Genomic DNA, 22799 nt, shown 5'->3' with positions numbered 1-22799 from the left:
TCTGAGCCTATTTTCCCAAAAGTGTGAGTGAGAATCTTAAGCTTGGATCCGGCCTTAAATTTTCCAATTATTTCACAAAGGAGTCCAGATAGCATCAGATGACTGTGGCATTTAAGAAGCAATGCAGAGCATGCTCATTTTGTTTTTCTTTGTTTTGGGGGGAACACATTTATAATTATAGGCCCCAACTGGCTTGTTTATTAGTGTAAAGACTTCTCCCAGAAGATTTCTTAAAAATTTTTACACATATATAATATAGGAAGAGAAAATTGATCAGCTCAAACGTATACAGTAGGTGAAATACCACAGAATGAACACAAACACGCTGTTCATTTTGCCCCACCAATACACCAGAAGTTTTCTTGTGCCCCCTTCTAATCAATAACCCCTCTCTCTGGTTCTAAGATAATCACTCTCTGACTTTTAACATCAGAGATTAGATTTGCTTGTTGGTGAACTTCACATAAATGGAATCGAGCAGTATGTAGTATGTATTCTATTGTGCCCAGCTCCTTTTACTCAACATTACAATTGGGAAATTCATCTACGTTATTGGGTCTAAGTGTAGTTTGGTCATTTTCATTGCATTGGGCATTCCTTTATACAAACATACCACAATTTACTTTATCCATTTTACTCTTGATTTACATTTGGGTTACTTTCAGGTTGGAGATATTATAAATACTGCTGAAATTACCATTCTATATTCTCTCTGATGTGCATGTGCATATATTTCTGATAGTAATCAACTTAGGAGTGAAATGACCAAGTCACAGAGTACTTATGTTAAACTTTAGTACATAATGCCAAACAGTTTTCCAAAGTGATTGACTCCATTTTCTATTCCTGCATAACAAACACTCCAAGCCTATTGGCTGAAAACAACAATTATTTCATTTCTCACAATCCTATGAGTTAGGTGGATTGTTTTGCTAGACTCACCTGGCTTTGACTCATGTGGCCATGTGCTACTGGTGAATAGCTGGAGATAGAGGACATAAGATGGGCTCCTCCACGTGTGGAGTCTTGGTAGGGATGGCTGGAAGACTAGGACCTCCTTCTTTACATGGGACTGTCATTGTTCAGTGGGCTAGCCTAATCTTCTTTATAGACTGGACTCCAAAAGGGCAAGTCTCCATGTAGGAGGACTTCTCAATGCTCTATCACGTTTGCTGATGTACTATTGGCAAGATACATGGTCAAACCTGTTGTTAACATGGAAGGGACTATGCAAGGGCATAAATACCAGGAGGCGTAATTCTTTTGGTGCCATAAATATCAAAGCCTATCCTTGTAGATATACTAATTTACTCAGGAGCTATGTATGAGAGTTCCAGTTGTTCCACACCTTGGTCACATTTAGAATTATTGGTATTGTTAATTTAAAACATTTTGGTAGGTGTGCACTACAATGTCATGGTGATGTTAACTTGCATTTATCTTATGATTTATGATATTAGACCCTTTTCTAATGTTTATGGTCACTTGGATATATTCTTTTTGAAGTGCCTAAGTCTCTTATCCATATTTCTCTTGAGTACTTGTCTTTGTAGAAGTTATGAGAAATCACAATAGAAATAGAAAATCTTTTGAATTAAATGAAAATGAAAATACTACGTTTTGAAATGTGCAGGATGCAGTGAAAGCAATATTTATAGAAAAATGTAGAATGATAAATGCATATATTGGAAAAAAAGGAAGTTAATATAATAAGCAATCTGCTCTCTCTCTCAGTCACAAACACACACACACATACACCCTTCCTCTTCCTTTCTTTTCTCTTTTTCTCTCCTTTTGCAGACAGTGCAGAGTAGAGAAATATGAGGTTTTAATCAAATGGGTTCTAAAGTTTGAATCCCACTTAGTGATTTGGAGCTTTGTGTAGCTCAGCGGATTTAGGTGGCATATTTCTTATCCTCTCTGGACTCTTTTCCCTCCTTGGACAATGGGGGTAATAATTACCCTATATCATAAAGCATTATTATGAGTCTTAGATATGTAAAGAGTTTGGCGTAGAAAGGAATCAGTAAACAGGAAACATTATTATTATTATTATTATTATCATTGTTCATTCAAACACAAGGTCTTATGTGAAATGGTTGATTACGTGGGTTCATGAGCAAGACTTTTTGGGTCCAAGTCTTACTTAGTAGCTTGTGATTTTAACAAGTTATTAAAATCTCTCTGCGGCATTGTGGTAAAAGTTTTTGCAATAAGAATGAGATGATCTACATAAGGAAGTTGTCACTGGGTCTGAATCAAGTGTGCAAAAAAAACAACGGAAGCTATCCTCATTATTATTTATTAAGTATTTTTTAAGTACTAAGATCCAGTACCTGGGTTAGATACTGAGAATTCAAAGCATATAAGACATGGTCATTCCCTCAGAGAAGAGAGATCTCACTAGCCAAACATGAGTAATCAAGTCCATTGTGAATGAAACTAATATTCCAGGCAACTGAGCCTAGAAAAATATGAGATTTTTGTCATCCTCTTCAAACTGGCCCACAAACATGAAATAAACGGCATTACTTTAATAGATCCAATGAACCTTTTATTTTTATTGCAAGCAGTCTCTAAGATGTCTTCTAATAATAAAATTAGAGAAGTCTAGTTGAGAAATCATGTCAGAATGTCTCACCAGCACAGCTCTCAGCTTTTCCTTTGCTGAGTGACTGCCTTGGACTCAGTGCTTTCAGTTTCCTTTTTAGTCTATTTCTTTGCAGAGGTCGCTTGTTAGTTTTGATTTCTAATCATTGGTTTCTGAAGAAAATTTGGGAAGTTCTAGCACATTGAAGGAGTAAAGTAAAAGCCCAGATTGCCAGTGAGAGAGAAAACAAGAGAAACCAGCACAGCTAAAGTCAGAAGCAAAGGGAAGAGGATAAGCACTTCTAACTTTGTCTGCGAAGCTGCTGTCTGCTCGACTCTGAAGGATCTCTGCTTTCGGTAAGATTGAGTTAGGGTGGGAGGGGATTTCTACGGGTCAGTTAATTTTCTATAAAATGACCATCGCAAGATAGGCTGCAGCTGTGCCTGGTCTGGCACATGCGTTCAGATGAAATTCTGAAGTTATCAGGCGGCAGGGTGTCACTTAGGTGCCCACCAACCAGCACTGTATTGAATGAGGTTTCAGCAGAGGTGGAGTCTGAACTGAGAGTCTGGAACATTTTAAGATTGTTATTTCTCTCTTGACACTTTCTTGAATTACCTTTGTCTTTGATAAAACCTCCTTAATAAAGCTCATACTCCATTTCTTTATTGCAAACTTTTAGAGTGCTAGGTGAACAGAAATTAGGCAACTTGGGGTCTGCAGAAAGAGGCAACAAGTTATAATAATTTAGAAGCTTATAAAATCTTTATGCAGCCACTTTTTCTGAGTCAGTTATTGATTGATTCACATTTTATAGTGCTATGCTTCATGTTATAAAATCAGACAATTATTCACTTGCCAGCAGTTCCTGTAGGCCACAGTTGTAAGAAGAAAAGGGTCCTGATCATGGAAAAAAGAAACAGGATTTTCCTTTTGCTATCTTCCCCTGAAGAAATGGGAAGCCAGATAGGAGGCAAGACTGGCATCCTGTTAGATATAAGCCCTCAGCAAGAGCAAGTCAAAGTAATCGACTACAGTGGAAGCAAACCACTCTTTCTTATAGGATAAGAATGAAAAATGGCATGCCTGGGGTCTGTATGTGTTTGTAATTCAAAAAGCTCGCAAATGCTATATCACGATCACTTCAAGTTACAAGGATTGAGGCACTGAAGTTAAAAACACAAAGTTAAGGCATTACTAAAGGGAGACTTTTCACTCCTTTTTTTTTTTGTTTTTAAAGATTGGTACCTGGGCTAACAACTGTTGCCAATCTTTTTTTTTTTTTCTGCTTTATCTCCCCAAATCCCCCCCTGTACATAGTTGTATATCTTAGTTGCAGGTCCTTCTAGTTGTGGGATGTGGGACTCCGCCTCAACGTGGCCTGACGAGTGGTGCCATGTCCGCGCCCAGGAGCCCGCGAATTTAACCACTCGGCCACAGAGCCGGCCCCATCACTCCTTTTAATTTTACAAAATTATCAAGTCCTGGTTAAAGGGGTCATGCCTAAAATTGTGTGAATAAAAACTCTATATAGAGCAGAGTTCAGATAAAAAAGAAGGTTTGATTTATAAGATGATGTTTCAGAACTATAGCTTCATTACCTGAAATAAATAAAAGCAATATGTAATCTTATATATGTGGAAATAGTAAAGAATCAATCTTAAAACACAGGGAGGTCAAAATCTGGCAACATAATTGGGTAAAATTCAACAGAGTAAGAGTCATATTTGAGCTATCAGTTTTGGGTGAAAAACAAGTGAATGCAGGTGCAAAGCAAGGATTAGGAACCAGAAAGTGGGTAGACAGGATGGGCAGTGGCAGCTGGGGAACTTCCTGCACAGTGAGAGGGGGAAGAGGCACTGGGGAACCTGAGTTCTTCAGTCTGACCCAGACCCTGCCCAGGAACAGATGCGGGAGAAACCAGGTTCAAGGCTGGGTTAGGATGTTGTTTGTGTTTCAAAGTACATAGATACATCTGACACAATTCTCTAGATGAAAGTTGCCTATTGCTACATACCTGAGCTCAGAGAGCTCAGATTAGATCATTCCAAAGATCTAAATGTGAAGGTGCAAAGCTTCAAAACGAAATTTGGTAAAGAAGTCAGAAGATGTGAGACAGAGGGAAAATCTCCATTTTCTGGAAAATGAGATACATGATGAACTAGTGGGAATGCAATCTGGTACACCCTCTGGAAAGGAATTTGGCAATATATAACAAAAAAGTATCTGCTCTTATCTTTTGACCCAGCCATCCCACTTCTAGGAATCTATCCTGAAGAAACAGCTGCAACAATATGAAAATAAATACGCACAATGTTAGCTGGGTTATTCATTGCAACATAGGTTGTGATTGAAAAAAAATGGGAAGTGGGGCTGGCCCGGTGGTGCAGCAGTTAACTTCACACGTTCTGCTTCTGCAGCCCGGGGATCACTGGTTCAGATCCCAGGTGTAGACCTACGCACAGCTTGTCAAGCCATGCTATGGCAGGCATCCCATTTAAATAGAGGAAGATGGGCATGATTGTTAGCTCAGGGCCAGTCTTCCTCAGCAAAAAAGGAGGATTGGCTACAGATGTTAGCTCAGGGCTAATCTTCCTCACCAGAAAAAAAAAAAAAAAAGGAAGCAATCTAAATGCCCATACAAAGGAAAATAGTTGAATAAACTTTGGTAAATGCACATAATGGAGTAGGCCTGTCAAAAAGAATGAGTAAGCTCGCTATGAACTGATATGGAGTGATTTCCATATATCTAATACCACGTGATGTTTCATGTTAGAAAATGTGAATAAGAAAATATACATGTGTCTGCTCGTTTGTGAAAAGGATTTCTAGGAAGCATAAACCAGAAATTAGCAAGCCTGGGTACTTATAGAGGATAGATGATAATGGAGTAGTAAAAATAGAAAGAAAGGTGGAATGGGAATGGAGTGGCAAAATGGAGAAGTGACACTTCTCTGAGCACACCTTTTTGGAAAGGGCTGACTCTTAGAGACACGTAGCATTTCACATACTCACAAAATAATTACATACTTAAAACCAACCAAGATGTGGGGGGACACCAAAATGAAACAAACAGTGACAAGTGAACCTAACTGTATCACAAATGAATAATTTAACCACACTGGAGAGGACGAGAAAGGAAAGAACTAAGCAACATTGAATACAGTGTTCTGATAGAATACAAAGACTAAAGACAGAAAGAACTTCATACTAATATTGTACTCTAGTGAGTAAACTTATTTATCACAGAGTATGGACTATAAATTTTGAAAATATGTGTATACTGGGATTGAGCAAATAAGTAAATTTATTATAGAAAATGAGAGCCAGGCCTCTCATAGTCAGAGAAAGGAGTTTAAATAAATAAAGGGGAAAGCTTGAATTAAGCCTGCTATGTTGGATTGGCGTTGGGAATATCAACAGGAAATCAAAGTTATACATAGAAGTGGACAGATAAAGAAATAAATATAGTTGTGTGTGTATGTATGTGCTAGTATACATACTTAAATTTCCTAATTTTGTCCCCTAAGAATTCTCAGGAGGAATGCTCACACCTAGTGTGATATCTTCGCATCTAAGTACTATTATGCAAAGAAAGGAACCATGGCTTCTGGGAGAAATGGTTGATTCTAGAGCTGAACCAGGACAAATACAAGATGGACCTGGAATACTTTGTGGTACCAGAAAGTAAGGAAGCGCTCAGAATATGATGGGAGCATGCCAAAAGACCTAGGAGCCAGCCTGAAGGAGCTCTTAATAAACAAATCTGGGACAAATTAAGTGACAAAATAAATAATGATAATAAAGTATTGAATCCCATAGAATAAAATAAATATCTATAAGCCTATACTGATACAACTAAATAATTAAAAGAGTAAATAAATAAATGGAGAACGGACAGCTCTTACTTACTTGCTTGCAGTAGAACTTCAATTAATAAATGTTGAAGGAATGGTCAAAATACAAAATCACCCACAGGCAAACACCACAGTAACCATTATTACAAGCAAGAATCATCATCAGTGGATGCCAAAATTAGCGTTAAAAATGATATGAAATTATGATGAGACTATGTTTGCACAGTCTCAGAAAATCTCCCCAAATGGTGCTTTTTAATTACAAAGAGCTAAATACTAACTTTACGTGGAGAAATCTGGCAGACACCACCGGAACCCGTTGATCAGAGTTAACGTCACAGCATCAGAGTAGGTGCCTCCCGAATCCCTCGATCCGATGCCCTGAGACCGGCAGAACATCACTCCTACGGCGTTCTTGGCAGGAGTGCATAACCTCACTCTACTTGTGAGAAACGATAAGAAAAACCAAAATTGAGGGATATTCTACAAAATGGCAGTCCAGGACTCTTCTAAAATGTCCAGAGCTTGGAAGACAAAATAAAAATGAGGATCTATCAATGATGAAAGACTAGGGAAACATAACAACTAAATGCAATGAGGGACCCTGGATTGGATCGGGGATCAGAAAAGGACATGAGTGGGAAAACTGGTGAAATGCAAAAAAGGCGTGCAGATTAGCTAATGGTATCGTATCAATGTTAAAATCCTGTTTCAATAATAGTTCTATGGTTGCATAAGATCTTAAAATTAGGGGAAGCTGGGGAACTGGCTATATGGAAACTCTTTGTACCTGTTGTACAACTTTTCTGTAAGTCTAAACTATTTCAAAATAAAGTTATTCTTAAAGAGCACCAGTGGAATAGTCTACAGTACAGGCTTAAAGTGGACATAGGACTTCTTGAAATGTACAGGGAACAAAGTTCAAGGACAGAAAGCAAAATATTAGTCCATATTGTAAACTTCTCACTCAGCTAACTCACTAGAAATTGCTTTCCATTCCATCTCCTCCCTTGCAGATAAGGTGACACCCTGGCCATGGCCTCAGAGATCCACATGCCAGGCCCAGTGTGCCTCATTGAGAACACTAACGGGGGGCTGGTGGTTAATCAGGAGGCTCTGAAGATCCTGTCTGCCATTACGCAGCCTGTGGTGGTGGTGGCTATCGTGGGCCTCTACCGCACAGGCAAATCCTTCCTGATGAACAAGCTGGCCGGGAAGAGAAAGGGTGAGTGGCGCCAGCAGTGCTCTGCCGACTCCCTTCTGTCCAAATACAATGCCAATATCAAGCACAGTCATGTGAGGAGAGAAAGTTGGAGATGAGGAGGAATATTGAAAGCTAACTTTTAATGCCCTGACAGACTCCTTTCTGGAGGATAAGAGTCAAGACACTCTTCCCACTTTGCCTTCATTTCCCCTTTTAAAGTATCCCTTTCTGGAAGGAATAAGGTAGTAATAAAGAAAATTACTATACATAATAATAAAATATAAAACATTTACTATAATGTTTATGTATAACATCAAGCTTATGCTGATCTTTAAGATAAAATAAATATTTCAGTTTGTATTGGATATTCTAATTTCCCTATTTTTCTGATTGTAATTAAGATCAATACTGACTGCGGTTTCACGTATCTTTTTTAACTCTGATTTTGTTAACTTTTCTCAGTTTCCTGATCCACCTGAAAATAAAACTCCGCATCCTCTTATGCCCACTCCCCCTTGCAGGCTTCTCTCTGGGCTCCACGGTGCAGTCTCACACGAAGGGGATCTGGATGTGGTGTGTGCCTCATCCCCAAAAGCCAAACCACGCTCTAGTTCTGCTGGACACCGAGGGGCTCGGGGATGTAGAGAAGGTAAAAAAGAAATCTTTGAAATCCTACTTATGCCCCATCAGGAGCTCTCCTTGCACTATTCCTCCTCCTTGATTTATACTTCAAACTTATCAAACTTATCACTTTCATGTATTATTCTTTTCACTTACTTGGTAGTGGTCAAAGTTTGACCTTGTGTCCAATTTGAAGCCAACACAGTGAGCTTTATGTGAGGAAAGTAGCATAAAGTGTGAGAGTAACAGGCTAATTAAAGAGTTGTTGCATACCTTCAAGGCTGAGCCCCACCTGCCCACACATATGAGCATTGAGAGTGGAGGCTAAGGCCGATTGATAGGTTGTGCAACCCACAAAATAAAGGCTAATGACTTTTTTAGTCATTTTTCTTTGATGTCATAGTAAAATATTTTGGTGAGGCTGCTGAAGGTGCCTCTAAACTTGACTAGACATTTTACAAACATGTCTGACCTTTCACAATGGCAACCCAGAAAGATGGTAAGAATGATCTTGACCACAGCTGTGCTATTAGTAAGAGAAGCAAAGTATAAGAGCTGATGACAACACCTTTGTCCATAAAGAATCATACATTATTATTCTTATAAGTCTTAGACTTAGAAAACTCTTATTAAGGGGCATATTTTAACTACCGTCGGAAAAGTTTCTTATGATGACATGTCATGGGAATGGAATAGGATCATAATCTAAGTTCAGGAGATCGGTTTTAATTTTAGTACTTGATCATAATAGCTACTACTATCAAGTGTCTATGTGCTTTACACTCCCATGTGTATCTATATATCATGCCTTATTTAAATTTCACAACACCGTGAATTAAATGTTCATAAATTCATTGTAGTGGTGGAAAAAAATTGCCTAGGGAAGGCTTCAGAGTTATATAGAGGCAGAGCTGGGTTCAGACTTTGTCCATCTGAATCGAAAGCATGTGCTCTTAGTTGCTCTTCTATTCGGCTTTCTCACTGACTTTCAGGGAGACAACCAGAATGACTCCTGGATCTTTGCCCTGGCAGTCCTCCTGAGCAGCACCTTTGTGTACAACAGCATGGGAACCATCAACCAGCAGGCCATGGACCAACTGCAGTATCCTTTTTGTGGTCCAGAACAACACTAACTCTAGAAAATGTTCCATATTTTCACCAGGTACAGCTGTGGGCAACTGCAGAATTCACATGCCCCTTCCTTAACAAATCCCATTATGCTCAACACCTCAGCTTATAACAATCACCTCCAGAAGTCCAAGCCTTTCTGGTCACATGTTATGCTTAAGCACTTAGCTGCACAAGGCTCTGTACATTCTCTATCTGACTTAATCTCTATTGCCAAACCCTCAACATCCTCTAGAACTCATGTTCTCATTCAGCAAATCTCTATATGCTTATCATCTTCTCTAAATATTTCCTTCTAACTGAGTTCTGTCTATACCCTGTGGATATTCTTTCCCCTACAGACATCTCAAGTGGTTGTAAGTGGTAATTTTTTTCTCCCATAACTTGCATATCACAGGTCCCAGAAAATTTAGATGACCTCTCCTTGCTCCTTATGACAGCTTGCAGGTACCTTCTCATTCATCTCTCATTAAAAAGAGAAGCTTTGAGTCAGCCCTGATGGCCTAGTGGTTAAAAGTTCAAGGCTCACCACTTGGGCGGCCCAGGTTCACTTCCAGGTTGCAGAACGACACCACCTGTCTGTCAGTTGCCATGCTGTGGTGGCAGCTCACATAGAGGAAACATAAGGACTTACAACTAGGATATACAACTATGTACTGGGACTTTGGGGATGAAAAAAAAAAATGAAGAAGATTGGCAACAGATGTTAGCTCAGGGCAAATCTTTCCCTGCAAAAAAAAAAGAGAAAGAAAGAAAGAGAAGCTTCTTTGAAGCACATGTGCTGCCCCTATGCTATCCATCTACCAACTTCCCTAAAACATACTTTTCATTTGTTAAAAATGTTAGCTCTTAGTTCACTGTATTCTTAGAGACTTTAATAACCCATACACATTCATCTAACACTATCAACGCTCAGTTCCATCACATCCTCCTATCTTTATTCTCCACTCTCCTATATGATCTAGTTTTGGTCATTACCTAACAACTTCAACATTTCTATAAACTTAGTTTGAAGCACTTTCTTGAATTAACTTTTGTCAACATTACCTACGTGATACTGTATCAGATGGTTAGGTTTCATATTATTTGATCCCTCCATAGCATTTTATAAAATTAATCTCTTCTTCTTGTCTAACACTATCACATCTTTTGGTGTCTGGAATACCACAGTTTCCTAATATTAAACATTCGTCATTGGCTGTACTTTTCCTGTTTATTTTGTTGCATCATTTTTCTCTCCTTGGCTTCTAAATATTATAATGCTTTAATTCATGAGCATCTTCTATTTTCCATCTATTTTCAGTCCCTAGGCAATCTCATCCAGCGTCTAGACTTCCAGTAGCACCTATGTGTCAGTTGCCATAAAATTTGTATATGCGATCATGACCACTGCTTTCAGGTGCAAACTTGTATATCTAGCCACTTACACATCTCCATTTAGGTGTGTAAGAGACATCTCAAACTTAACATGTAAAGTAACGGAACTTTTAATTTTCCTGTTCAAAAGTACTTCTTCAGAATCACGATATATTTCCAAAGCAATCACACAGTTTTTGGATGGAAAACTTAGGATGCATCCTGGATAATTCATTTCTTCATATCCTAGAAACTATTAATCAGCAAGTCCTGTCAACTCCTCTGTCATGGGTTTTTGCCCAGGTTGACCAATTCTCACCACTTCTTTTAGTCTAAGCTTCTATCTTCTCTCATCCGGGCTATCTTCTTAACTACCTAACCCTTCTCTTTGCTTACACTCTTGCCTCTCTCAGATGTGACACCAGCTAGAAAGATCTTTTAACAACAAGCATCTGGTCATATCCCCTCTCAGATGAACGTGCCCAATGGCTCCCCATTAAATTTAGATTACAATTCAAACTCTTTCTGTGGCTTGCAGAGCTTACATGGTCTGGACCCCATCCATTCTAGGACTTCTGTCCTAGCCACACTGGCCTTCTTGCTATAGGTTCGTCATATTCAGTGATTTCCTGTCCAAGGGTTTGCAGGAGCTATTTCCTCTGCCTGGAATGTTCCTCCAATGAATTTGTGCATGGCTGGCTCCCACAATTCATTCAGACCAGTGCTCAGTAATGACCTCAGAGAGAATTTACCTGAACAACCACAGAAACCATCACCATCTACAGACACACACAGTTATTCTCTAACCTTTACCTTTATTCATTTTTCTTCAAGACAATATTGATATCTCGGATTTTTTTTTTTGTGGAAGATTAGCCCTGAGCTAACTACTGCCAATCCTCCTCTTTTTGCTGAAGAAGACTGGCCCTGAGCTAACTTCCATGCCCATCTTCCTCTACTTTATACATGGGATGCCTGCTACAGCATGGTTTTTGCAAAGCGATGCCATGTCCGCACCTGGGATCCGAACCGGCTGGACCCCGGGCTGCCAAGAATCGGAATGTGCAAACTTAACTGCTGAGCCACCGGGCCGGCCCCTCAGATTTTATCATATTTTTGTTTATTTATTTATCATGTGTCTCCCTCATTAGAATGCAAGATCTAGCATGGTAGCATTGTCTCACTCATTGCAATAGTCTCAGTCTCTAGGACAGTGCCTGGTTCAAATAGGTGCTCAATAAATGTGGAATGAATGAATGACAAGCTAATTAAGAGGGAAAATTATCTTAGATAAGTATTAGGAGAAAATATAGCATAAACAGTGCTATTCCTTTTCCGCAGTTTTCCTATGTTAGCATTTCAGCTACGTGACAGAGCTGACAGAGCGAATCAGGGCAAAATCCTCACCTGGTAACAGTGAGCTTGAAGACTCAGCTGACTTTGTGAGCTTCTTTCCAACCTTTGTGTGGACTCTGAGAGATTTCTCCCTGGAGCTAGAAGCCAATGGAGAACCCATCACTGCTGACGAGTACCTGGAGCTGTCACTGAAGCTAAAGAAAGGTTGCTGGGACTGATGGTTGGGTATCATAAAAGGAGAAAACAATATCAGAATGGCCATTTCTGTGTAGGTGCTGAAAATCATAATTTCATAATGTGTTATCCTGGTTGTTCTGTTACAGGAAATGAAAACATTCCGTGGCTGAATCAACTGAATCTAATTTTAACCTCTTTCTTCTTGGAGAAAGAAATTTTATTCCACTAATCCTTTAATATTTTAATTTCTGACCCATTATTAGATAACTTTTATCTCTTTACATAGGATTTGTGCAAATTATGAAGTTGAAGAGTCATAAATTTGAGGTAGTTAGTTTGAAGTTGTACTACATCTAGTTTTCATTCTTCTAGGTACTGATGAAAAAAGCAAAAGCTTTAATGAACCTCGGTTGTGCATCCGCAAGTTCTTCCCAAAGAAGAAGTGCTTCATCTTTGACCGTCCCGCTCCCAGGAAGTACCTTGTCCAACTGGAGAAGCTACAGGAGGAAGATCTGGACCCTGAATTCAGAGAACAAGTTGCAGACTTCTGCTCCTACATCTTCAGCCATTCCAAAGCCAAGACTCTCTCAGGCGGCATCATAGTCAATGGGCCTCGTGAGTCCCTTTCACTCCCCACTTCTTACCTGGAATTTCCTTTCACCCACTGTAGAGAATAAAAGAGGGAGGCATAAGAGTTACTTCCGACAAACACATAATGTAATGATACGAACGAAAACACACCATTAGGATCACGTTGTGAACTCTACATGGGAGCTAAAACTATTTTCTATATCATCTAATATTCATATGAGCAAGATGAATAAGGAAAAGAACCAGAATCCAATTCCAGTGTAGTATGTAGTAACCTTCTCTACCAACTTCTCAGCTCCCTAATTATGAAATGCCCTTCCAGGAGATCTATATAGATTGACAAAGTCATAAAAAGGTAAATATTCCACTTACGTGAGGCATGGGCACCAGCCCCAGCACAATTCTCTTGTTCATTAGTTCAGAAATATTTGTATTGATTAGGAATGCCTGCAATGCACTAAACACGGGGTATAATGGTGGATCAAAATGTTTTATGTCTATCCTCATTCTAGCAAAACAAGAGCAAAAGATATTTAATTTTTCTTAAATCATAATGATAAATAGTGATAAGCAAAGTAAGTTAAAATAATAGGCTGCTGTGAGAGAGAAAGGAGTGTAAGCAGGTGGGAAATAATTTAGATTCAAATGAAAAGAATATTTGTCTCTGAAAATGACATGTAGGATGAGAACTTTATAAATGATAAGGAGTTAACCAGAAAAACAGGTAGAAAAGCTTTGTAGACAGAGATAATATCATGTGAGAAGGCCTGAGACAAGAAAGAACTCTGCAGATTCAAGAAAGTAAAAGAAAGACAGTGTGATTCAAACAAGAGTAAAGGGAGCAAGAGCAGTGTCATGACTGGAGAGTGTGCAGGGGGCAGTGCTTGAAAGGACTGGTGGGTGACTTCAAGGGGTAGAGCTTAAGCTCAATGGGAGGATCTTGAAGAATTTTACGCAGAGAGGTAAAGTTATCTAATTTATAAAGATAACTTTACAAGGTTATCTAACATATATATTTAACATATACACTAAAACTATCCTTCTGAATATTTTGTAGATAACGTGTTGGAGGGCTATAAAGGAGGCAATGGGAAGATGGATGATATTTTCAATATTTTAAAATTAAATGTGGATTATGTTAGGCTAAGATTATGGCAATGGAGATGGTCAAAATGGACAGAATCCATGCATATTTTGAATCTCAGATCTCTAAGGCTTGATGATGGAGAGAATATGGAAGTGTGGAAGAAATTAGAAGAAAGTGTCAGGCCTGACTCTAGGGTTCTGAGCTTAAGTAACTGCTAGAATGGATGTTATTTGAGAGGAATGAGAAAACTGTCTTGAGGAAGAATAGTTTTTCAGAGTAGATGAAGTCATTTAGATTTGGATTATTTAATATTGATATTCCTTTGATTTATACAGGAAGGGATATCATGTAGATATTTAAAGGTACAAATCTAAGGCTTAAAAATCAGGTCAAAGCAGGAAATAAAATTCATGACTATCCATATGGAAGGTACTTAAAATTATAGAAAGAGAAGAGAAGGCCCAGGATTGAGTCCCAAAGTACTATTAGTTGTAGGGTGACCAACCACTCCAGTTTGCCCAAGATTGGAATTTCCTGGGATGTACGATTTTTCACTGCTAAAACCAGCAAAGCCCTGGGTGAACCCCTAGAAGAGTTGGTCATACTGCATGTAGCTCTGACGAGAGAATACCTAGGAAGACCCACTTATCTAGGCCAGACACAGGACAAGTGGCCTGCACCACACACAGGCATATACACACACACAAAACCTAAGTTTTCCCCTTGACTTTTTTCATAAATTAGAAGTGAGGAGGGAGGGGAAAGGAAGTAAGAAAAAAAAGAGAGAGTTTGGAAGGCTGAGGAAAGATCAAGACCTAATATTTAGACCCTAAAATATCCTTATTCTAATCCATTCATCCCAACATCTTCCCTTTGGGTGAGGAAAGGAAGAAGAAAGAGAAGCTTTAAACTCCTGTGAACCTAGATGTTAACAAAGTGTTCCATCACTTTTCTCCCTCACAAAATCCTTAAAACTATTGTTTGTGACACTTGAAAAGTATACAAAATACTCTAGCAGTTGATTCACCAGAAGAAAATAATTAAATTTACATTCTCAGGACTAAACAGAATGTAGTTTATTCCTCTCTCTCACCAACTGATAGTCACTATTTTTTTTTTTTAATTCTCTATTGTAGGTCTGGAGAGCCTGGTGCTGACCTATGTCAATGCCATCAGCAGTGGGGATCTTCCCTGCATGGAGAATGCAGTCCTGGCCTTGGCCCAGATAGAGAACTCGGCCGCAGTACAAAAGGCAGTGGCCCACTATGATCAGCAGATGGGCCAGAGGGTGAAGCTGCCCACGGAAACCCTCCAGGAGCTTCTGGACCTGCACAGGGCCAACGAGAAAGAGGCCATTGAAGTCTTCATGAAAAATTCTTTCAAGGATGTGGAACAAAAGTTCCAGAAGGAATTAGGGGTATATTTGATGTTCTAGTTCATGACAGGCAGACAAATCTGAGCCTTCCTTGATAATGAGTAGTTCTTCCTAGACCCAAGACGACAGCACTTAGTTATGTGTACTCATTTGCAATCTTTACTAAAATAATACAATACTTCTAGCCTTACTTATATATCCTAAAGTACCGTAACAGACTATGTTTATTTCCCCGCTCTGGATGCAATATTTTAAGCAAATAGGTAAACTGTAAAATTCTATTTATATAAAATTATTTTATTTTCTCTTTTAAAGTTAATCAGAGACACAGTGCTTTCAAGTTCCCTGCTAATAATATGGGAGAATTTCATTCTTTTTGAAAACCCTAAAAACATATTGTGTTTAATGTAAGGCAACAGTAAAACATTCAGAAAGCCGTGGAAGAGAAATCAATCCTAAGAGTGCTGTTGGAGAATGTCTTCAGTCTGAGCCCTTCCAAATTAAGGAAGGATTGTTGCATGGCAAATAATCATTTGAGAAGTGACAATGCACCCCCTGACTTGGAAAGCAGGGTTCTACAAATTTTACCTTACTGCATTCAGAGGTTCTGGTGAAACTAGATTGTCAAGATCAGCAGATAATGGACATCCTTCTAGACTAAAATAAGCTTGAAATATAAGTTTTCTTGAATGACTTAAAGTAGGTAAATATGCTGTTCTATTAGTCTTTCTCAATACTGAAAATACCTGGGGTACGATCTTCATTACCTTCATTAGCCTTACACTGAGAAAATATGCAAAAGATATTCTCATTTTAAAGAATGTACCAATAATCATTGAGCCTTTACTGAGCACTTACGGAAAACTCACTGGGCTTAATACTTTATCTCACTGCATATAATGCTGACATGAAATCTATGAGACAGATATAATTTCCCCTGTTTTACCAACAAGGAAACATCAATTCATGAAGGCTGAGTGTCACAAAGTGGTGGAATCAGGAACTCCACGCAGGCCTGCCTTACTTTTATGCTTGTGCTTCTGAAATTATTCCTGAAAAGAGAAACTTGAAAAGAGAAGTTTCATATGGAACAGTGTCTGTGCTTTGAGAATCATTCTCTGAAGCAGGAAATGATTATCACAAAGAGAGACGTAGATGTATTTTTTAAACCAGCTCTCTTCTTAGGAATATGCTAGATAGAATCTTATAACAAGGTGAGGGGTGTGGCCCTCTTTATATGCCACAGTCTCTGCAGCAGAAGCATTTCTCAGTAGTCTATGTGTGATTAATAGCCTCCTGATGGCTGAGCATACCATCTGTGCTCTTTTCTTGCTTCACAGGCCCAGTTAGAAGCAAAGCGAGATGACTTTTGTAAGCAGAACATGCAAGCGTCATCAGATCGTTGCATGGCATTACTTCAGGATATTTTTGGTCCTCTAGAAGAAGAGGTGAAGCAAGGGGCATTTTCTAAACCGGGAGGTTATTGTCTCTTTATTCAGAAGAAACAGGAGCTGAAGAATAAGTACTACCAGGTCCCCAGGAAGGGGATACAGGTAACTACCTACTGACTGCCATTTCTGGGGACTTGAGAAGTGACTCTGTCAATCTACAGTGGGAACAACCAAAGTATGTTTGGTGCCTGGTGCCTCTGCCTTTCATTCATCCATTCACTGATTTATTCAATTAAGAGAACCCATCACAGGATGAAGAGCAGATTCTTCCTTGCAAGCACAGATGGAGCCCTCAAAAAATGTTTGTAGAATTCATTCATTAATTTAGTCATCCAACCATTCAACGATGATCTATTCAGGACTAACTATATGCCAGGTCTTGTCAAGTTTCTGGGGTTAGGGCAATTAAAAAAACAAACAAAGTTCTCTCCAACTATTTATCAGCAATAAATAAATGATAGCTTACAGACAAAAATAATAATAAAACAGTTAACACTCATGTGGAGCTTATCGCTTTTCAGGAAATGAATGGGCTTAACTCATTCGTTTCTCACAACATCCCTATGAAGTATATATCATGAATATTCTCATATTATAAATAAGAAAAATGAGACACAGAGAAGTAAAGGAACTCACTCTAGAACATACAGGAAATGAGTGGTACAGCTGCAATGGAAACCCAGATAACAGACTCCACGCTCTTTACTCTTAGGTATCAGGTTAGGTTAGAGTTAAGTTTGGGTGCATATTATGTTTTTTTTAAGAAGCCAGCAAAAAAAACTTGAGAGTGGCTTAAAAAAGAACAAAAGTTTCTTTCTCTCTTGTATACAAGAGTGAGGAAGACTAAGCTCAGGCTGCGATGACAGCTCCACAATCATCTCAGCCCCAGGCCCCTTCCTTTATTCTCCCGCAGCACCGTAGCACGAGGCCTCATCTGCAAGGTCGTTTATGGGCTAAGGTGGCTCCTAGAGTTTCACTCATTAGTTCCACATCACAGGTGGAAGAAAAAGGAAAAAACAGAATAGTGAAAGGTCTCTGGGTTACTCTTTTTAAGGCAATTTCCAAAAAATACCGTTTAACACCTCTTCATAAGTGATGTTGGCCAGAATTTAATCATATGGACATCTCACCTACCAGGGATGTTGAGTAGAAAATCCAACATTTTATCATGGTCCACGATGTGCCCAGGCAGAAAAAAATTCACAGTTCTGGTACTAAGGACAAAGGAGAGAATAATATTAAGATGACTCTAGCAGTCCCTATCAGAGTGATGACAAGTGCCCAGAAGATAAAGAAGGTATAGAAGAGGAAGGAAATGTACTATTTTAAATGTAAGTTTTTATAGAGGACTTTTCTGATGAGATAATGCTTCAGTAGAATCTTTAAAGTAGTTAGGGAGTGAACCACATGGGCCTCTAGGGGAAGAAAATTTCAAACAATGGAAAAGTACAGAAAAATTAATTGATTTCTGTTCTAGAAATAGCAAGAAATGTGGCAGAAGGGCAGTGAGCAAAGGAAGAGGTGGCAGGAGATAATGTCAGAGAGGTGGTCAGAGGCCAGAGGCCAGACAATGTAGCACCTTGAAAGCACTGAGCAGTTTGAACTTTATTCAGAGAGTTGGAAAATCATTAGTGGATTTTGTGCATAAGAGTAAAGAGATCTATCTTAAAATGACATAGCATAGGGCTCAGCCCAGTTGCTGAGTGGTTAAAGTTCTGCATGCTCTGCTTCAGTGGCCCGACTTCGCAGGTTTGGATTCCAGGCACAGACCTACTCTGCTCATCAGCCGTGCTGTGGAGATGTCCCACATACAAAAAAATAGAGAAAGATTGGTACAGATGTTAGCTCAGGGCTGATCTTCCTCAAGTGAACAGAAGAAAAACAGGAGGATTGGCAATGAGTGTATGGATGTTAGCTCAGGTCAATCTTCCTCAGCAAAAAAAAAAAACCCCACAACGATATTACATAATATTAGCTGCTCTGAAGAGTGGGGACTGGTAGGGAAGCAAGAGTCAAAACAGGGAGACCCATGATGAAACTAATGCAATGGTCTGTCCAGCCAAAAGTGATGATGTCTTGGACCAGGGTGTTTGGGAGCAGCAGGCAACAAGTGATGGGTTCTGATTGGTTTTACTTTGAAGCTAGAGCAAATGCAATTAGCTGATGATTGTATGTGGGATGTGTGAGAAAAAGAAGATATCAAGGATGACTGTAAAGATTTTAACCCATCCAGTTAGAAGATCAAAGTTACTAATTAAAACATTAAACTTGGGGTGATTGGGAATGAAACACATTTGACAGGGCATCTAGAGTTGGGTTTTAGGCAAGATTTGTCTGAGATGCTGTATGAATTCTAAAATGATTGTTACATGGGTGGAAGATTAAACTGAATTAACGGATGTATTGCTGGGTTTTGCTTTAGTCGCCATTTCCTAATTCTAACTTTCTCTGCGTCACTAGGCAGAGGACATGCTGAAGAAGTACTTGGAATCCAAGGAAGACGTGGCTGATGCGCTTCTCCGGACTGACCAGTCACTCTCAGAAAAGGAAAAGGAGATTGAAGGCAAGAACAGATGAAAACACTCTAGCTAGTCGGAAAGCCCTAGGAGCATTAACTTGAGCCACGTTAGTCTATGTGGAATCATTATTGGAGAGCGAAGAATAGCATGCATTGTTCAGAGTTCTAGGGGATTTTTGTCTTAACTGGTATTTATGATCATCTGTCTTCTGGTTACTCAGTGCAAAAATTACCACAAGATGTCTTCTCTAAGAAATAGGGATAAAACAAACACACAAAAAAAGTGAAAGGCAAAATAAGGCTATCACAATGTAATCCTCATATTTCTCTGCTTATTTTCCTTCCTCAGTGGAACGTATAAAGGCTGAATCTGCAGAAGCTGCAACGAAAATGTTGGAGGAAATCCAAAAGAAGAATCAGCAGATGATGGAACAGAAAGAAAAGAGTTATCAGGAACACGTGAAACAATTGACTGAGAAGATGGAGAGAGAGAGGGCCCAGCTGCTGGCAGAGCAGGAGAGGACTCTCGCTCTTAAACTTCAGGTATTCGATGGTGCCATCTCCACTTTATCTTCCACTGTGCTGACTCAAAAACAGTGCTTAGACGTTAAAGTTTTCCGGCCTAAATAGTAGGAGACATTTCATTCTCTTACTGCTTCTACCCCTGACGATCTCTGGTTACTAAAGGCTATTTATTTGCAGGATAAAATCTCATGGAATCTTTCATCATTAAATCACTAATAAACAGTAGCTGTTCATTGCCAGTCACTGCACAATGGCTTCACAAACATTCTGGGATCAAATCCTCATGTTATGTTATAGGTACTATTACATTCTCATTTTTCAAATGAGGGAATTACAATTTCATGAGGGATAAGTAAATTTTCTGGGTCCTACCTTGTGGAAAATATCTGGCCTGTCTTTCCTACTGAGTGAAGTCGATAGTGACGTTCTTTCTGCAGTACCTGGTATGACTATCTCTGGAGGCACCCTAATGAGTAAGACTCCATAACCATCTACACAGTTAACCACATAATTGAATACCCAGGCCACTATGACCTCCTGTTCTCCAAGCCCTACCCTGAGTCTATGTTGAGTCTGAGTGTACACTCAGAAATAAAGTATGGACCAAGGCAGACCCTGTTCTCTTCTACTTATTTCTATTATCTCTGCTACCAAATTTTGGAGACTTCTACTAAATTCTCTGATCAAACGTGTGCTGTGATTCTGAATCATGTAGTAACTTTCCCATTGGAGATCACCCATCTTCCTTACCTTCTTAGAAATATATTTGAGTCCACACTACATAGATCAGAGTTGAAGGGGAAAAAATGATAGTTTTTTCAGAAAGACTGTGCTGTATGTAGGTGAAAGGGGGCTAAGAATGTAATTCTGGATCACTAATAATTTAGAAAGTATAAGAAAGGAACATCTCTACAGCTAAAGAAAGTCAAGAAAAATTATTGGCAGGCATAGAAGACTGAGGAGAGATTGATGTAATGGAAGTTAAGGGAGGAAAGGATTTCAAAAATAAGTTCCAAAAACTCATGAAGAATTAATGTGGGTACTGACAGAGGAAATAATTTGGCAAATGTGGAAAATGTTTTAAGTTGTGCTAGTTCAGTCTCCACTTTCTCTTTTAGGAACAGGAACGACTTCTCAAGGAAGGATTCCAGAACGAGAGCAGGAAACTTCAGCAGGAGATGCAGGCTATCCGAATGAGAAACAGAGCACCAGCTGGAGTATGTAACATACTCTAAAAATCCGAGGAATGTAATTTCCTAACCGTCTCTCCTCCACTAGCAATAAGTTGAATGAGCAGCTTTAGAACGACAAACAATTGCCAAAAACTAAACTTGAAATCATGATGCTTCCATTTTTGTTGAGCTATAAAATTTGCAAAGATGAAATAAAGGAGGAAGATACTGTTTTACCTTAAGTGATTAAGTTCATGCTTAATTATGGTACTAGTGACTGGAATCTTCCCTCACTGGATCCTATATTTGAAATCATATGTATTGACTCTAGAGAGACTTTAAATTGTATAATTGGGATGTATATTACAATGGGATCATATCAGGCAGGTCCTGCTCAGCATAGACTTTTTTCCCCACACATACACCACCCTTCTCAATATTCTCAGCCCTAGGCTATTACTCAAGTATTTAATGTGGTCCTAGTATAGGGTTGGAGTGTTGTGAACACAGGATAAATCTGAAGAGATTAAACAAAGCCGTGGGACACAGTTGAGCATCATTCCTGCCAAGTGGCCATTGGGTTACATGATGGCTTACAATAAGGGAGGTCTGGGACAGTTAGCTTCAGATGGTGAACAGTTCTCTATTGAGCAGAGACTGTGTGGTCTGTGGGCACTGATGGGACTTCTGGACGCTGGTAGGGGAAGTCCTTGCCTCTGTGCAAAATGGATTTATGAGTGGGTGCTCTACCTTCTCTGTCTATAACATCCCTCTGGGTAATTACTGTCCCATTTCCAGGCTACCCTACCTCTCTCTTCTACTCTCCTTTCCATAGTTTTCCCCCTTCCTTAGTTCAGAAAATAACTTCTGCAGTCACAGGAAGGGAATTTTAACTCAAGCTCAAATACATTCCTTTTCATTCCTCTGAGAACTGTAACTACAATCCTTCAAAAGAAAACTTGACTCCATGTTTCTTTCTTCCCCTCTGCTATGACATCATGTCCCGGGAGCCACTCAGGGTAAATGTCTATCTTGGAAGGACAAGAAACAGAGGAAAAATCAAGAATTATTCATTAGTACAAAAATATTAACCTACCACAATTGTGTCAGGATATATATCATTTAAAGTTCTTTATTGCAACCAGCAGAATCTTCTCAGTAACTTAGATAAAAAGGAAATTGATTTTTAAGACTGTTTAGTAGCAGACAGATTCTCCAGGACAGCAAGAGAGCCAAAGTCTACTGCTATTTCATCAGGAATAATACCAACCACATAGTGAAGGCAACTCAAGAGAAAACACCACATCCATTAATACCTGGCACAGTGATCTGCAAATCAAATGGCAGAAGCTCTGCCCATGTCAGCTCTGGGTAAATGGACGCCTCCACCTTCACATTTGTAGTAAACAAACTCCTCCCTGAAAAGCTCCATCTTTGGGTTGCTCACGTTGTCTCAGTCTCACAGAGGAGCATCTGCTTGACAGAATCTAAATCACATGCCTCCTCATTGCAGAGTGTGGGAATGAGAGTTGTCTATCTTCTACTTTGGAAAGTAGAGAGTCATAAGGTGAGAAATTTCCATCTGCATTATTTAAGTCAACCAATTCTTCTGGGTAGATCTCTGGAAATACACCTTATGTTAGGAATTCTTTAAAAATGCTTTTAATAGTATTTTCATGTAGATCACGTACAACATTTTCATGTTTTCTCTGCACCATATCTCGGTATTCTTTTCAACTTTTCTACTATTGTAAGTCATACACTTCATTAACATTCTCTAGGTTACTCTTT

The 22799-nt window shown here is 39.1% G+C and overlaps 1 protein-coding gene across 3 annotated transcripts; it reads left to right on the top strand.

The window, feature by feature from the left end:
* Positions 1 to 2660: 2660 nt before the first annotated feature.
* Positions 2661 to 21250, top strand: GBP2 (guanylate binding protein 2). 3 transcript variants are annotated; one of them, XM_014841882.3, is made up of 12 exons: positions 2689 to 2946; positions 6121 to 6277; positions 7464 to 7672; positions 8173 to 8300; positions 9265 to 9374; positions 12120 to 12316; positions 12662 to 12904; positions 15104 to 15384; positions 16683 to 16895; positions 19254 to 19356; positions 19661 to 19854; positions 20955 to 21250. In XM_014841882.3, the coding sequence occupies exons 3-12, from the start codon at positions 7483 to 7485 to the stop codon at positions 21069 to 21071; spliced, it is 1776 nt and encodes a 591-aa protein (XP_014697368.3). In that variant the 5' UTR covers positions 2689 to 2946; positions 6121 to 6277; positions 7464 to 7482; the 3' UTR covers positions 21072 to 21250. The 3 variants fall into 3 exon arrangements, with proteins under 3 accessions (XP_014697367.3, XP_014697368.3, XP_070342869.1); XM_070486768.1 differs by having other exon boundaries at positions 6121 to 7131; XM_014841881.3 differs by lacking the exon at positions 6121 to 6277 and having other exon boundaries at positions 2661 to 2946.
* Positions 21251 to 22799: the final 1549 nt, after the last annotated feature.

The sequence above is a fragment of the Equus asinus genome, chromosome 16 (genome assembly GCF_041296235.1).
Source record: "Equus asinus isolate D_3611 breed Donkey chromosome 16, EquAss-T2T_v2, whole genome shotgun sequence".
Taxonomy (NCBI): domain Eukaryota; kingdom Metazoa; phylum Chordata; class Mammalia; order Perissodactyla; family Equidae; genus Equus; species Equus asinus.
This window is presented reverse-complemented; position numbering and strand designations above follow the sequence as displayed.

Bases quoted from the DNA above. Each gene is read 5' to 3' on its own strand.
- GBP2 (XM_014841881.3), top strand. From the start codon at position 7,483: ATGGCCTCAGAGATCCACATGCCAGGCCCAGTGTGCCTCATTGAGAAC. The intron at 7,673-8,172 runs GTGAGTGGCGCC...TCCCCCTTGCAG, and splicing joins GCTGGCCGGGAAGAGAAAGG to GCTTCTCTCTGGGCTCCACG. The intron at 12,905-15,103 runs GTGAGTCCCTTT...TCTCTATTGTAG, and splicing joins CATCATAGTCAATGGGCCTC to GTCTGGAGAGCCTGGTGCTG.